Source organism: Ciona intestinalis, chromosome 6 (genome assembly GCF_000224145.3).
Source record: "Ciona intestinalis chromosome 6, KH, whole genome shotgun sequence".
Taxonomy (NCBI): domain Eukaryota; kingdom Metazoa; phylum Chordata; class Ascidiacea; order Phlebobranchia; family Cionidae; genus Ciona; species Ciona intestinalis.
Window position 1 is genome coordinate 541,918 of NC_020171.2, and position 16,146 is coordinate 558,063.

The 16,146-nt window shown below is 34.9% G+C and overlaps 2 protein-coding genes, 1 long non-coding RNA gene and 1 other non-coding gene across 6 annotated transcripts in view; 1 reads left to right on the forward strand and 3 right to left on the reverse strand.

The window, feature by feature from the left end:
* Positions 1-5,177, reverse strand: part of LOC100186333 (DNA replication licensing factor mcm2) — a 12,242-nt gene extending 7,065 nt beyond the window's left edge. The window contains exons 1-9 of the mRNA XM_009860518.2: positions 5,083-5,177; positions 4,475-4,653; positions 3,952-4,121; positions 3,368-3,450; positions 2,728-2,902; positions 2,032-2,251; positions 1,403-1,569; positions 941-1,116; positions 350-541 (exon numbers count right to left, since the gene is read on the reverse strand). Of these exons, the coding sequence (XP_009858820.1) occupies positions 350-541; positions 941-1,116; positions 1,403-1,569; positions 2,032-2,251; positions 2,728-2,902; positions 3,368-3,450; positions 3,952-4,121; positions 4,475-4,653; positions 5,083-5,088 (1,368 nt within the window). The 5' untranslated portion in view covers positions 5,089-5,177. The remainder of the gene's footprint in view (positions 1-349; positions 542-940; positions 1,117-1,402; positions 1,570-2,031; positions 2,252-2,727; positions 2,903-3,367; positions 3,451-3,951; positions 4,122-4,474; positions 4,654-5,082) is intronic.
* Positions 5,178-5,450: 273 nt separating this feature from the next.
* On the reverse strand, positions 5,451-5,522 carry trnaq-uug. Its single transcript has one exon. It is a non-coding gene; the product is annotated as a tRNA-Gln (tRNA).
* A 390-nt stretch (positions 5,523-5,912) lies between these two features.
* Positions 5,913-16,146, reverse strand: part of LOC108949563 — a 17,972-nt gene continuing 7,738 nt past the window's right edge. For both annotated transcript variants that reach the window (XR_003395984.1, XR_001974780.2), the window contains 2 exons: positions 6,277-6,333; positions 5,913-6,020 (listed from right to left, as the gene is read on the reverse strand). This is a non-coding gene — a long non-coding RNA (uncharacterized LOC108949563). The remainder of the gene's footprint in view (positions 6,021-6,276; positions 6,334-16,146) is intronic.
* Positions 8,517-16,146, forward strand: LOC100183963 (potassium channel subfamily K member 10). Of its 2 annotated transcripts, none has more exons than XM_004226093.2 (6): positions 8,517-8,798; positions 10,282-10,402; positions 11,392-11,546; positions 11,914-12,094; positions 12,929-13,051; positions 15,634-16,146. In XM_004226093.2, exons 1-6 carry the CDS (start codon positions 8,577-8,579, stop codon positions 15,804-15,806), a joined length of 975 nt encoding a protein of 324 aa, XP_004226141.1. In that variant the 5' UTR covers positions 8,517-8,576; the 3' UTR covers positions 15,807-16,146. The 2 variants fall into 2 exon arrangements, with proteins under 2 accessions (XP_004226141.1, XP_026690674.1); XM_026834873.1 differs by lacking the exon at positions 8,517-8,798 and adding an exon at positions 9,796-9,883.

The following is a 16,146-nucleotide window of genomic DNA, read 5'->3' on the forward strand; positions in this document are numbered from 1 at the left end:
ATATAAAAGTCACATTGGTTTCATTGAAATTTGTGTTTAACTATGCCTGGCTTTCCTGCATTTTATAAAGTTTGGTGCCTATTCACCTAACCACTAAGCGAGAAATTAACCCTTTAACCTAAATTTAAAAAGTTATATAGTAGGGTGGGAGAAGATGGAACACCTTTTCATTCTATTTCTCGTCCCATCTCCCAGTAAACAAAGAACATTCAAAGAGTTATAAAACCATATCCTCACGACTCTCATAGACTGTTGTCAATTGTTCAAAACACGCTCAGGATATTTAAAAATATATGTACTAAAGGTGTCCCATCTTCCTTACCCTATTATAAATAAAAACAAAACTTACTCTTTCTCCGATACGTTCATCTTTTGATAAAGCAACGACTGTTCTAACATCTTCGTCAGTAAGCGCAGATGCGGCAAGTTTATCATCATTTCTTTCAACGTAGTTTGCCATGATAACCGTGGAAAAGACGGGGAACCCGTTCTTTGTGTTTAAAGATCCACTGTAGTTGTTGGTATAAATGCCAGTGATTTCCTGGGAATATATAGCGGGTAAGATGGATACTGTATTACGCTTTATATAAAAAGTACTGTGGCCTGAGATGTATACCTCTAGAATATTGTAAGGCATATTTTAAAATCAGGTTTTTTATGTTGTATTTTGGGGTAAGATGGATATGGTTAGTACATAACATCCCATATTGCCCAATTGCGTTTTGAAAAATTAAAAACGCTGTTTTAGAGCCATGAGGATATAGTTATATAATAAAATTCCCACTGTTTACCAATCATTAACAGATCTTATATTAAACATAGATATCATAAAGAAAACATGAATATCTTACCTAAAATATGGATATATTACGTAAAACCCACTTTACATAAATATCTTATATAAAACATAGACATCTTATACAAAACATAGACATCTTACCACTTCGTCTCCAGGATGACATGTGTCAACCAAATCAGCGAGTAAAATCGCATCTTTTGAACGCGGTAATCTGCCTGCTGCTATTTTTCCCGGACTTTCTTGTATGGAAATACGCTGGTAGTTCTGGTACACTGTATGCTCCATATTTATCTCAAAAGGGCCGTAGCTTTGGCACTCTGGGATAAAAATCAAACAGTGTCATATTAAAATGTATACAGAAAAAGTGGTGTAGATTTATGGTATAAACAAAATTTATAGGCTGGAGTATTTTGACAATGAGCATAGGAGTAAAAATCTATTTTTTTACAGTTTTATATACTTTGACTGTTATTTGTTTAATACCAAATGGGACGAGAAAATAGAAAGAAGGTGTCCCATCTTCCCCCACCCTACTATATGTATCTTTCTAAACTTGATTCAATTTATCTATTTTTTAATTTTAGTTTATTATATAAAACATACCAGGGCAAGCTCCGGGCTTAACTTCTTGGTTTTGATTTTGAAAATAAGGTCCAAGAATGTAGTTGCATTTCGGACAATCGTATTTTACGAGACGCAGTTGGGGTAAGATGGTTGTACAACTGTTCACTACACCGCTTGTTCGAATCAGTTGGTTTAAATGGAGTTGCCTATGTAAGAGAAATGAAGACATTTTTTTTGAGTTATATTTGAGTTATAACATGGGTGTCTTCTTATAAACCAGATACACATGGTATATTCATACACCTCATACTCACTGTAAAGTTATAACATGAATGTCTTCTTATACACCAGACACACATGGTATATTCATACACCTCATGCTCGCTGTCAAGTTATAATATTGGTGTCTTCTTATACACCAGACACACATGGTATATTCATACACCACATGCTCACTGTTGAGTTATAACATGAATATCTTTTTATGTCAAGTTAGATGCCGACATAAATTCCTTTCATTACCACTTAATCAAAACCGCCGAACTTGTTAAAAGCCCAGTCCTAATCCTTACTGATTAATGTAGTGCAAAAATATCAGAGTGAGCCTGCCTACCCTGCCACCCCAGGTTTGGCGCCTATGCACACATTACACAGTAATAAAACATTACCTGAGTGAGCGAATATCCTCAATAAGGGGAAGTTCGGAAATCCTGACGTGAATTTCCTTTGCAATATTTTCGTACTTAGGAAACATAGACAAAACAACATTTTTTGCAGCTTCGTCGAAAATCTGTAACATCTCAGTTGGAGCTTCAGGTAGGAAAAAAGCGAGTACCTCATGCGAACTGGCGAGCAGGTTATAATCGACAATGAGGCTTTCTTTGTTTTCTGTAATTTGAATGTTTTAATAAAACTGAAACTTCGAAGTATGGAAGGTATTTTATAAAGGCCAAGGCCCTATTGTAATGCAATTTATATATATATATAATTGAGGGAATTTTTTATCCTTGACAGGGCAATGATAGTAGTCATAACACTGGTGTCACCCCTTATAAGTTACCACATAGGTATCCAAGCATTGGGTTAGAGCAATTGCTGCTTAGTGTCTTGACAAAAACACATACGCCCACAAGGGTAGCAGCATCGAGCCTTGAACCCAGTATCTCTGCCATAAAGACAGAATAGTCCCCATAACTTATGTTCTGTTTCATACACCTCATATCCCCTTGAAAGTTAACTTTGTGGGTGACTACTTTGCAGCCCCAGTGGTAGCAGCATCAAGCCTTGAACTCAGTATCTCTGTGTTTAAATGCAAACGCGCTAACCACTGAGCTACAGCACTAAACACTTATTTTTCCACTTACCTTCTACCATCTGCTGAATTTTCTCTTTGAAAATATTGTTCCCTTTAGAGTTGACAGTTGTCCGTAAGAAGTTTTTAAACCTGTTATAAATCTCCAGCCTTGGTGCTTGCATTACCACCCACTCATCTACCGAATGTCCTTTTGTATCTTCAAGGTTTTCAATACTCTCAATCATCTAAAGACAAAATAAAGATTGAAAATAAATTAAAAAATATTCCAACTTTGTTTCCATTTTACATTTTTTACATTGTTTTGATTCTATTTTACACTTTTAACCCATGTAATTCAAGGTGTTTATTACTATCTATCATCTAAAGATTAAAATGAAATTGAAAAACTAACTTGGTATTGTGTTTGGGTGTTCTTATGCAACAAATCTAACTTTTTGGATTTAATGTTTACTGATTAATGCAGTGCAGAAAACTCTGCCTACCCTGCCACCCCAGGTTTGGTATTTATGTATCTAAAACTAGAAGAGAGCATAACATGAACATCTACAACTGTTATAAAGGCATATGTTAAAAGAGTAGTTTCAAGCTGTGGGTGATTCTATTTGGTGACTTTGGTGTATTTATACAAAACACACTTTTTGAAAAATTAACTGTTTTAAAACCAAAAATAAAAAAGTCTAGGATTTCACCTCATCTTCTTCCCCGCCCTCAGCAGCTCTTTCAGCCATTCTTCGTCTTCTACTCGGTCGCTCCCCATCTTCCTCGTCGCTCTCTGTCATAGAAATGATACGTTACAACAAATCATTAAAAAAATAAATGCTCTGAACTTTCGGCAGGAACTGTGTATGCGATTTTGTGGATGTAATACTCAATAGTATATAGTAGGGTGGGGGAAGATGGGACACCTATTCGTTCTATTTTCTCGTCCCATTTGGTAGTAAACACGAAACATTCAAAGAATTACAAAACCGTATCCTCATGACTTCCATAGACCGTTGTTAGTTGTTTAAAACACGATCCGGATATTTAGATATTATGTGCTAAAGGTGTCCCGTCTTCCCCCACCCTACTATATCTATAAGTATTTTTGAAATACCTTAGAATGTAAATATATATATATGACAACTAATGCAAGTTGCGGCATGGCGGTGGTTGGGGCACTCAAAAACGTTTAAAACCTAATGCTTCACCCTTTAACCTAAAAATCTTACCTAAAAACTTAATTTTATTTAAAAAAATATGGTATATAAAAAAATTGTGACAGTATTTTTACCATAAAGCAATCCTGGTCTTATCCTTCCCTTTCCTAAAGCTTCTTCCCGATCCCTCTTCTTCAATAAACGGTCGACCTCCGCTCTCGCTGATGGAGACAACGCATCATATTCGTCATCGTCCATTACATTCGCATCGTAAACGTCAAGCTCTGGAATCGCACGGTAATCTCTGGAAGATAAAAGAGGTTACAAGTTCAAGACTCGTCAGCGCTACCAGTGTGGGCGCATGTGTCCTGGAGCAAAACACTTAAAAACAATTGCTCCAACCCAGTGGTCACTAATGGGTTGTCTAAAATGTAAGTGATAGAAAAAAAAAAAAAAATCACCTACAAAGTAACATACTAGGTAACTCATAAGCTGGAAGGAGGTGTATAAAACAGAACATCTGTGTCAAAACAACTGTTGATATAGAAATTCATTAATAGAAAGTACCCTGTTTTTAAAGTGGTTGTTTTTTAGGTGTTTTGTTTATTATAAGTTCTTGAAAAGTATTGTAAAAAAACTAGCGATACTCTTCCGTACCTCTCCATCCTGTCTCCGAACAACTCCTCTCCCTCCCCCTCCTCCACCTCTCCGATGTTGCCTAGCAACGCGTCCGCTTCACTTTCATCTTGGAACGGAGGAAGATCCTCGTCATGAGCGGGACTTGATGCGAACGGAGCTCGGTTGGTTTGGTCGTCCATGTCGTTCTCAGAGCGATCCTAATGATGGAAATTATTTTAAATATTTTCCAAATCGGAAAGTGTAAAAAAAGAATAAAAACACTTTCAATATTTTTAATATGAATAGACAATGTTGGTTTTATTTGTTCCTTAGATATTTTGTTACAAATATTTTTGCAATTTTCTGTAGCTGTAATTTGTCGGACCTTAAAATTAAACTATGAACCAAATCTGTTTGAAAATAAACATAATGTCTTAATGTGGCTTAGCCATTTAAGCATTTCACATTACAAAATTTACCGAGTATATGTGCCCATGTAAAAATTAACCGTATGCACTGTCCAGATCTCGCCAGGAAATGCCCTATATTCTGCAGACTAAAAATGCACACGCTATTTATATTTGTAAATAGTAGTAATGTGATAATATATAAACGTACATAATTGAAAACCTAAATATGTTACTTACATCCATTTTTGTAGACTTCTTTGGCTGATTTATTCAAGAAAAAAAAAGAAAATTCTCACAAAATTTAACAGAATCTGCACATAAACAAAACAATGCTAAATAATGTGGCGGGAAATTACCACGCTTGGCTGGGATTCCCGCCAAAAGAAGTAATAGAAATGTTATAGTGGTAATATCGTAGGGGTGTCATTACATATTTTCTAAATTCTAACAAAAAAGCAAAAATCACTATAACCTGCACTTTAAACAAGTAATTAAAATATAGTAAATACGTTTTTTTTAGTGGTAAATTTAGAAGTAAATATTTTTGGCAACAAAATAAAGATATATAGTAAATATTACTGTTTATAAAAGCTTGCGAAAATGGAAGGTCCCGCCGAGATTTGAACTCGGATTGCTGGATTCAAAGTCCAGAGTGATAACCGTTACACCACGGGACCCTTACAAACATAGCACATGAAAAACTGTAAAAATCGATTTGTGAATGACCATTCAAAAGTTACTACGCCCTTCAGGCACATACCGTAATCAAACATATGAGCGTCTGTCTGGAAATTGAAGGTATTTGTACAGCATTGGGTCAATTTAAGTCCAGGTCGTTGCATTGTGTTATACTTTCTTAAGATTTCATGCGTTTTCAACTTTTGCATTGATTTAAATTCTAACATTTACATAATCTCGTGTTACCTATCTGTTTTGGTTCATAAATAAAACCAAATTGTTGCATCGTATTTATTTATTTAGTTTATAATTGAATGATTGGTGAAGTGATAAATGAACGAAACTTATTTATTCTGCTGTTCCGGAGCGTTGACATTTGTTATAACAATCGTATCATATTGCATACACCTTGTGCCCCCTGGCGAGTTACAATTATCGTTCATTCCAATTTCAATATTTGAAAACGCATGATGGCGTGCCAGAGCCGATATTAAAATCTATAAAAGTGGAAGAACAATTAAATTCGGATTTTAATCTTATAATAATCTCAAAAAATCATTACTTTATTTATATTAGGTTAGGGTAAGATTATCCATTTTGTTTTCATGCTCTTTTTACGTTTTATTTGATAGTAAACACAAAATAATTACAAAATTTATAACCGCATCCTTACGGCTTTAAAAGAGCTGATTTAATTGTTAAAAACAAAATTAAAAAATATAAAATAACATGTGCTAACAGTATCCATCTTACCCACAGTGATATTGCTGTAGTGTTGCACTTTATAAAGTTTAACCCATTTTGTTTAATCTGTGAAAGCATTTTGTTATCAGTTATAACAGGGTGTACAATGGGTCAAGTATTCAACCGCAAACATGCATTGTCATGCCGAACTTACTAATTTAAAATTCTTATCAAACGACAAACAATTACGACGTAAAAATTTTATTACTATATAACGCCCACTGGTATGTCCAGGAGAAAGTAAATATATTAAAGTGAACTTCTGAACTTTTGAATGTAACTTACTTTATCCTCGCGTGGCCCGAAAAGTACATTTGTTATAACACGGGTGTGCACCTCGCGCCAGCTTACGAGTTACCATGTATGTTACTTTGTGGGTGATGCTGCGTATAATGCTGCGTAAATGGCTATGACTAGGCAAAAGAAACGATAATACAGTAGATTCAATGCTTTCTTAAAGAGACATTAATCGCAAAAAATCATGGCTTTCTAATTATAAAATAGATTGGTGTAATGTATTTGAATCCTTTTATAGGTAATGCAACGGAGCGATGATTAAACGTATTTTTAAACTGGCATTAATCGCTATGAAACATCGCCTATTCACAAGCAGTTGACTATATTTTGTCGTTCCAAAATATTTTTCATAATTATTCAACCGCAGCATCCTCACGACTCTAAAAGAAGGTTGTTAATTTACAAGCGGTAACACGTAAGCTGGCACGAGGTGTATACGACACAGAACACTCGTGGTATAGCAACTGTCGTTTCCCCACCATGCGAGGATAAATAAGTTACATTCATTTATGTTGAAAAAGTCGCAGGACAAAACTAGCATTCATAATTTATTTATTGAAGTTACGTCGTGGTAAAATTTGGGGAATTCGTGTTCGGTATCTTGTTTTACAACAGCGAACATGTTACGACAGTTGTTGAAAACACGCTGGGGGTAAAAACTATTTGAGAAAACATTTTAAATAAAGTCTGGCTGCTAAAACAACGAAAGATGAGACACTTTTAGCACATAATATCTAAATATCCTGATCGTGTTTTAAACAATTAACAACGCTTTATGGGAGGCTTCAAGATACGGTTTTATCATTCTTTGAATTTTCTTTGTTTACTACCAAATGAAATGAAACGGTGTCCCATCTTCCCCCACTCTAGTATAACATAACAGTTGTTTATCTCTTCGAGTACAGTAACAAGGATCCGATTAGGTGCATAAAACGCTGATTTTTATATCAGTCTCAATGCAAATATGCTGACAGCTTATATGTATGATACGATTTTCATCTCAAACGTTTCGGTAAAAACTAGAACCGCCTTTAGCTATATAGCCTCACTTTTCATACGAAACGTTTGGGATCCAAAATCGTATATACATATGGGCTATCAATTTTGTACTGAAACTGACCAAAATCCGCGTTTTATACACCTAATCAAATCTTTGTTATATTGTATTCGAAGAGCTAAACAAACTGTTATGTTATATTTGGAAGTCACGCTGTTTTTTAATCCTTTATATATGCAGTCATGTTCGTATTTAAAGAGAGTAAAAACAGCGAAAAAACCCACGTACATTTCTTACATTTGTGAAATTCCACCCTCTGTGTTTGTGTATGTATACTGTAGCCGTGATAGACTGTTTATGTTCCCAGAAACGACAGACGTGGTCTACTACGCGCTAATAATAGCGAATGTTACGCTACAGTGGTCAGTGCTCAAACACAGTAACTCAAACGAAAAGAGGTCGCCGTTTTGTCGAACAGTTCAGACTAGAATGGGCCATGAAACGCACAGCGAATTTCAGACGCATATTCGTATAGGTAAAATTTGTTCGGATTTGTCTCTTCGAATATAGCAGCAAAGATCAAATTAATTACAGCAACGAAACGAAGGAAATTTAGCCGCAAACCAACAGTCGTTAAAACACCAGTATAAAGCTTAAAGAGTATATGTGATCTGTAGCTGTATAGGTAAAGTCAGAGAGCTTAATGTATTCTTGTAAGGTAACATGATACTCAAGTCTTAAATTAAGACCAGAGCTACGCTTTATTTTAACTTGTAGTAGGGTGGGGTAGAATGGGACATGTTTTCAATCTTTATTATCGTCCCATTTTGTAGTAAACCCGTATAACCGTAGACCGAAATAGCGTTGGTAGTCGTAAAATAAAACACGATTAGAAAATATGGGATTTAGGTGCTAACGGTATCCCATCTTACCCTAGAGTACTATATATATATACATATATACTTTTTCAGGTATCAAGAACTGATAGCAAATTTGCGCAAAACTTAACACCGAAATGAAATGGTTATATATATTAGTACTGATTTTCCTGTACTTCGTTTACTTACTCGTCGGTGCGGGCGTTTTTGTGGCACTTGAATTTTCAAGAGAAGAATTAGAATGTCAAAGAACCATTACGGAAATCGGCGAAGTTGCGGCAAAAGTAAATTCAAATCTTTCAAACGCTAATGGCAGCAACGATAATTTAACGGGCGAGGATTTTAGAAATCTTATACAGGTAAAAATGTGATTATACCTTTAGTAATAAATGTGTATTGCAATGGCTAAGTCATTAAATATAATTAATGTAACTTGCTTTATCCTCGCGTGGCCGGAAAACGACAGTCTTTATAACACGGGTGTGCTGTTTCATACAACTCGTGCTTACGGGTTACCACGTGCGTAACTTTGTGAGTATTTTTATATACGTATATATATATACTGCATGGCTGACAGTTTAGGAAATCCTTTAGTGACCACTGGGTTGGAGAATAGGTATGACGTTTTAAACAATACGTATAGATAGGCAGTACTGTACTGAGAAATATGCAAACCGTTTCCAAAATCCAAGTCTCAATACGTAAGCCTATACGTAAGCCTATACGTATAGATAAGTAGTAATTTTCTGTGTAATAGGCAAACAATGGAACAAATCCCCAGCCCTCGCTAAAGAAATTAACCCGTACACAGTTATAGAGCCTACCTTTTGTTAAGCGATTCTATTGATCAAAACCGAATCGGTCGTTACGCTAGAATGAGTATGGAAAGTTTCCCCCTAATGCCTACGTCATACTCACCCCAAATAGCCTACAACGGCTACCAAGAAACCTATATTACGGAACAGATGGAACACCTTTTTATTCTATTTTCTTGTCCCATTTTATAGTACACAAAAAAGATTCAAAGAATTATAAAACCAATTCTTACGACTCCCATAGACCGTTGTTAATTGATTAAAGCACGATCAGGATATTTAGATATTATGTGCTAAAGGTGTCCCATCTCCCCCCAGTACTATATCTATCACGGTAAGCACTTTTCAGTGCTAACTATATTGAAAGTTTGTCTTCCCGCTATACTACATGACAGTTACTACCGACTTAACTGTTCAAGTTATAACCGTTAGTGGTGATAATAAAAGTTGAAGAGACCAAACATCTGGTATTTGATAAAGCAGTCAGAACCCGTCCGAAGACCTATATAGGCGTTCAGTCTAACTAAGATTACGCACCTTCAGAAGTCAATATACAACTTCTATTATAGCAGAAACAACAGCAACAAACGGAACGCCGAAGCTTTTATAATGGGGGTCTTAAATATATGGTATACAGTGCGTAGGTGGTATTATAGCTTTTGTTACGCAGTCAGTCGTAAAATTGTACGCCCTTTTTATTGGATTATGGTAGTGTATAGTAAAAATCGTCAGATTTAAAGTCTTTTTTATCTGTTTGTTTATGTATAGTACTGTAGGGTAAGATGGATACTGTTAGCACATATTATCCCATATTTTTCGATTGTATTTTTAACAATTAACAACGTTTTTTAAAGTCTTAAGCATACGGGTATAGAATTCTATGAATGTGCTTTGTTTACTACCAAACGGAACGAAAAACAGAATAATAAAAACGAGTCCCATCTTTCCCCAACCTACTATATATATAGCAATTTAATTAAAATATATATAAAAAACATGTTTAAATTAAACTAAACTTATTTTACAGTTAATTCGTGAAGCCCCACAAAACGGAGTTCAATTCGATTCAAATCAAACTGCGAGCTGCGCACACAACTGGGATTTTCATAACGCACTTTTCTTTGCTGGGACAGTTGTTACTACTATAGGTAAAATACGAATTAACAATTATTTACTGTAGTATAGTAGGGTGGGGGAAGTTGGGACACATTTTAACTCTATTTTCTCGTCCAATGTGGTAGTAAACAAGGAACTTTCAAAGAATTATAAAACTATATGCTCAAGACTCCCATAGACCGTTATTAACTGTTTAAAACACGATCAGGATATTATGCGCCAAAGGTGTCCCATCTTCCCCAATCCTACTATACATAATTGGGTCTAAATACAGAAAACAATCACCCACAAAGTTATATACGTGGCAACTCGTAAGCGGGCACGACGTGTATAAAACGGAACACTCGTGTTTTAAATACTTGTCGTTTTCTGGTCACGCGAGGATCAAGCAAGTTACATTCATTCAATGCTGGTATTGGTACAGTAGTACACGACCCTAGAAATATAGCTTTTGTGCGCTTTAATTGAAGGCAGAATCAATTGTATTGAAATAATCGACATTTTAGCATAAAGAACCTGCTAGTTAAAGTAATAATACCATATGTTCGACAATAAAACTGAATAGAGTAATCGCCCTTGACACTCAGTAACGAAATTTCTATTTTGGTGTATTAGGATAATAATATACAGTTATAAATTTAATTGGCATAAGTCTTATTGTAACTACCATGTAATTTAACTACAATTGCTGCTTTTGGTATACAAATTATGAACATAAAACGTTTTGCTCACTCTTAAATTCAAATACCTTATCATACTTAATTGAATGTATTGTTGGGTGCCATAAAATACATCTTAAAATGGGACACCTTTAGCACTTAATAACCAAATATCCTGATCGTGTTTTAAACAGTTAACAACGGTCTATGCGAGTCGTGAGGATACGGTTTTATAATTTTTTGAATGTTCTTTATTTACTTCCAAATGGGACGAGAAAATAGAACAAAAAGGTCTCCCATCTTCCCGAACCCTACTGTATAAAAAAAATTAAATGTTATATAAAGATTATCATTTTTCGTAGGTTATGGAAATATCAGTCCCCAGACATTTGGCGGGCGAGTGTTCTGTATCTTCTATGCGGCAATAGGAATCCCGCTTTTCGCAATAATGTTTGCAGCTATCGGAGAAAAATTGTCGAAACTATTCAAAAGATTGGACACAAAACTTACAAAAAAGGTAATGCGATAAAATATCATTGTAACTCGTAAGCGAGGACGAAGTGTGTGGAACAGAACACCCCCGACTATAATAACGACTGTCGTTGCCCCAAGCTGGACTCTGCCCCTTTTTTAATACGAGGTATATGAAACAAAACACCCGTGTTATAACGACTGTCGTTGCCCTGCCATGAAAGGATAAATAAGTTACATATTCATTCATTCATTCATTCATTCATTCATTCATTCATTCATTCATTCATTCATTCATTCATTCATTCATTCATTCACTCATTCATTTATTTACTTATTTATTCATTCATTCATTCTCTTTTTATTCATTCATTTATTCACTTATTCATTCAATCACTTATTTATTTATACAGACTCGAAGTTCGATTCTACGCAAAGCATTCGTGTTCGTAGTCACTGCTGGGACGTTGCTGCTGTTCTGTTGCGTCATACCAGCGTTTGTATTCGTAGCTGTAGAGAAGTGGGACTACAACGAAGCGTTCTATTACTCGTTCATAACCCTAACTACCATTGGCTTTGGGGACTTTGTAGTCGGTAAGTTACAGTTACGACCTAAACAAAATAAAAAATAAACGTTTAATTTTTTTTCAAAAAAAATAGACAAAGAACGCTGTTTTAGTATTGTATATGTTGTTGGGGCAAGATGGTCCACATTTTAATGAAGTATAGCGGGGATATAACGTATAGTAGGTTGGGGTAAGATGGTCCCTATATCCATTCTCTTTTATCGTCCCATTTGGTTGTAAACAAAGAATGTTCAATGAATTATATAACCGTATCCACACTAAAAACGTATATACTCTAAAAGAGCGTTATTAGTTGTTAATTGATAAAAAAAACATTAGGAAATATGGGATATTATGTGCTATCATACCCATCTTACCCCACAGTATAATGTATATAAGTTCTTTGTTAATTTTACGGACAGCGTGTTTTTATTCTATCCACTAATATTAAGCGTTTTTTTCATTTTAACTTTTAATGCACTTGCATTTGGAGAATACGGAAAAGGTAAGTTTTATTTAGGTAATTGTTTTTAAACCGGCCAATTTAAGAAGATACCGTGACTTACCATATATAGAGGGTGGGGGAGATGGGACACCCTTTCATTATATTTCTGGTCGCTATTTGTAGTAAACAAAGAACATTCAAAGAATTATAAAACTGTATCCTCACGACTTCCACAGACCGTTGATAATTGTTTAAAACACGATCAGGATATTTGGATGTTATGTGCTAAAGGTGTCCCATCTTTCCCCACCCTACTATATACAAGTTATGTAGCAATTTTAAACCGTGTTTTAACTGCAATATATTTCCTAATCTAACCTTTACTGAATCAAGAAATAAATTAATGTTTTTTCAAAGGTACCGATGCGGACTTGAGCTATGCAACTATATATAAGGTCGCAGTTTACTTATGGATTTTATTCGGCTTAGCTTATATGGCAACAGTAATCAGCATTGTTAGTGGATATATGCACGATACAGGTGAAATAAACTCGTTTTCTTTAGTTTCAATAAAAACATCATAGCCTATATATGTAATATACTAGTGTGGGGGAAAATAGGACAGTTTTTCATTCTTTTTTTTCGTCACATTTGGTAGCCTAGTAATAAAGAAAATTTAAAGAATTATATAACCGTACCTACACAACTCTTATAGACCTTTATTAATTGTTTAAAACACGATCAGGATATTTGAATATTACGTGCTAAATGTGTCACCTCTTACCCACAATACTAAAAATATATGATGTAATTATACCCACAATAAAGATAGTACATAGAAAAATACCCACAACAGTATTTTTGTGCGGAAATTTGAATTTTATGTTTACTATGGCTAAATACAGCAGTGCGGAACGGTTTGCCAATAATCTGGTTCTGTTATGCTTGTCCATACAGTGGTCAATAAAACGACACAAGATTTGTTTAATCTAAACGACTGTTGGCGTTATAACGTCATACGCATAGATATCATATCCCGCTTAATTTAACAAAATGTTATTGGCATATGGTGTGCTCAAAGGACCGAGTATAATGAAATGTTTATATAGAAAATTTTATATATAGTATAGTGTAGGGTAAGATGGATACTCTAAGTATATAGTTACCTAAAATTTGAACCATGTTTTACGGTTTTATAATTGAATGAATGAATGAATGAATGAATGAATGAATAAATGAATGAATGTAACTCACTTTATCGTCGCATGGTGGAAAACGACAGTCGTTATAACACGGGTGTTCATACACCTCGTGCCAGCTTACAAGTTACCGTGTATGTTACTTTGTGGGTGAAAATTATGTAAATATTCTTTGTTTACTACTAAATAGGTCAATAAAAGAGTACAAACAATCTTTCTACCGTAACCTATATATGGTAAAATCGAAAGCAATTCCAAAATTTTTTGATCATTTTAGGAATTTCAAACCGAAAGAACACCAACGAATTATACATATTACAAATAAATCAGTTTTTAAAAAAGCTTATAATAAATATCACATAATAGTTAATTAAATAAACCCAAACCTACAGTTTCTTTTTAACCTAATTTTAAAATAAAACCCAAAATTGACAAAGGATGTGTTTGGCTATTACGCAACGGCGAAAGTTTTTAAACCAACATGTTTGTTAGAATGACTCGTGTTTTTTTGTTCTGGTATGCAAGTTATGTTTGAACTTAATTAAAGCGAGGCTTGGCGTTTGCTAGCGGAAACCGCAGCCCCGTATGGCAATAATAACAATTCTACCACGCCTGTACTAATATAAAGGCAGTTTTAAAAGTCATTTTTTAAATGGATGGATGTTAGCCTACTTGTTTTGTTCTCGCGTGACGGGGCAGATAAGATATTCGTTATAAAACGGGTGTTCTGTTTCATAAACCCCGTGGCAGCTTACGAGTTACCACGTATATGTCACTTTGTGGGTAATTATTTTTTGAAGTTTTTAATGTGTGCCTGGCAATAGAGACACCCCATAAGCAACCACTAAGTTTGGGAGTCATTATTCCAACCCAGTGGTCACTATTGGGTTGTAGCACCCTAGGTGTCTGCATAATAGTCTAACTTTGGCCTAAATCTTAAGCCTCATAGCGTGACACACTGTAAGACCTCACCCACGTAGAAAGTTGGTTAGCGCGCCTGCCTATAATCAAAGGTAGCGGGTTCAATGCTCTTCGTTGCTACCATTGTGGGCGTATGTGTCATGGGGCAAAACACTGAACTGCAATTTCTCTAACCCAGTGGTAATCAGTGGATTGTCTAAATTACCAGCCACACATAAAAAAGTGAATAATCCTCTCCAGCAAAATAATCACCCACAAAGTAAATCGCAGCAGGGGGTAGTTTATGGAAACAAAACAAAACTAAACCACTGGTGACAGTAGTTTTATTACTTTTCAATGGGTCTGCAAACGTCATTTTAATTGCACATTAATAACGGCATTACAAGTAGCTTTCATTAAACGTTTCCCAACAACAGGATGGTATATTGGTAGCTATACAGGCATTCGTCAGTGCCTATAAATTGGGTCCAAATTAAAAATATGAGTGGGAAATTGAAAGGTAAATCAGAAATATTAGAAATTTGATTTTTTTTTAATTAAAACTCTCCCAAAAATGCGATTTCATAATCGTTTAATTGAAACCATTTTAGTCACTTTGTACGAACAGTGTCTTTATAAAAACTATTTCTTTAACGAAATAGTTGTCTGCTTTAAATAATTAATTACAATCGACTGTGAGTTAAATGAATGTGACTTATTTATACTTGCGTGACTGCGCAACGACAGTCGTTAAAATATGAGTTTTCATTTTCACATACTCGTGCCCGCGTTACCAAATTTTACCAAATTGTGACCGCTGGGTTGAGAAGTTAAGTAATTACTTAAGTTTAATTCTAGTTAATTCAATCCTACATTTACTTACACGATTCCCATACATACCCATATACAAATATCACAGTTGTTTTATTGTTTACAAATCCTATACCTATACACGACATTTTTATCTTTTAACCTTTTTTTGACTATTTTTTGACATTTTTTAAACCAATTTTTGATTTGCAGCAAAACCTAAGAAAAACGACAGTAATACGTCTGCCAAGCCAACAGAAGACGGCGTGGACGGTGAGTTTCACGTCACTGAAGACGAAGTGATACCTAACAAGTATATTCACGAAAATGAACTTCCGCTGGATGGTGATAGCACGTCGAACAAAGTCTCAACGGTGGCATTTTAACATATTGTATACCCTTTTTTGAATGATGTTTAGTAGCATGAGGTATAGGACATATTTTTTACTCTATTTCTTGTCCTATTTGGTAGCAAAGAAAGAATATTTACAAAATTATGTCACCGTAGCCCTGCGACTTTAAAAGAGCGTTGTTTGTTGTTAAGAACACGATTAGGAAACATGAGAAGTTAACCCAAATAAGTATCCTTATATTTCACCGTATATTTATATATGTTAAAACACAACAATGCCACTGTAACGACCGCAGTATTGCGGGTTCGAATCCGCGGTAGTTTAGAGGTAATGCAAATTATCTTTTATTCATACATGTTTATATACTCAATAC

Coding starts and splice junctions, on each gene's coding strand:
- LOC100183963 (XM_004226093.2), top strand. CDS start 8,577: ATGAAATGGTTATATATATTAGTACTGATTTTCCTGTACTTCGTTTAC. Junction 10,403..11,391: donor GACAGTTGTTACTACTATAG/GTAAAATACGAA, acceptor CATTTTTCGTAG/GTTATGGAAATATCAGTCCC. Junction 13,052..15,633: donor TGGATATATGCACGATACAG/GTGAAATAAACT, acceptor TTTGATTTGCAG/CAAAACCTAAGAAAAACGAC.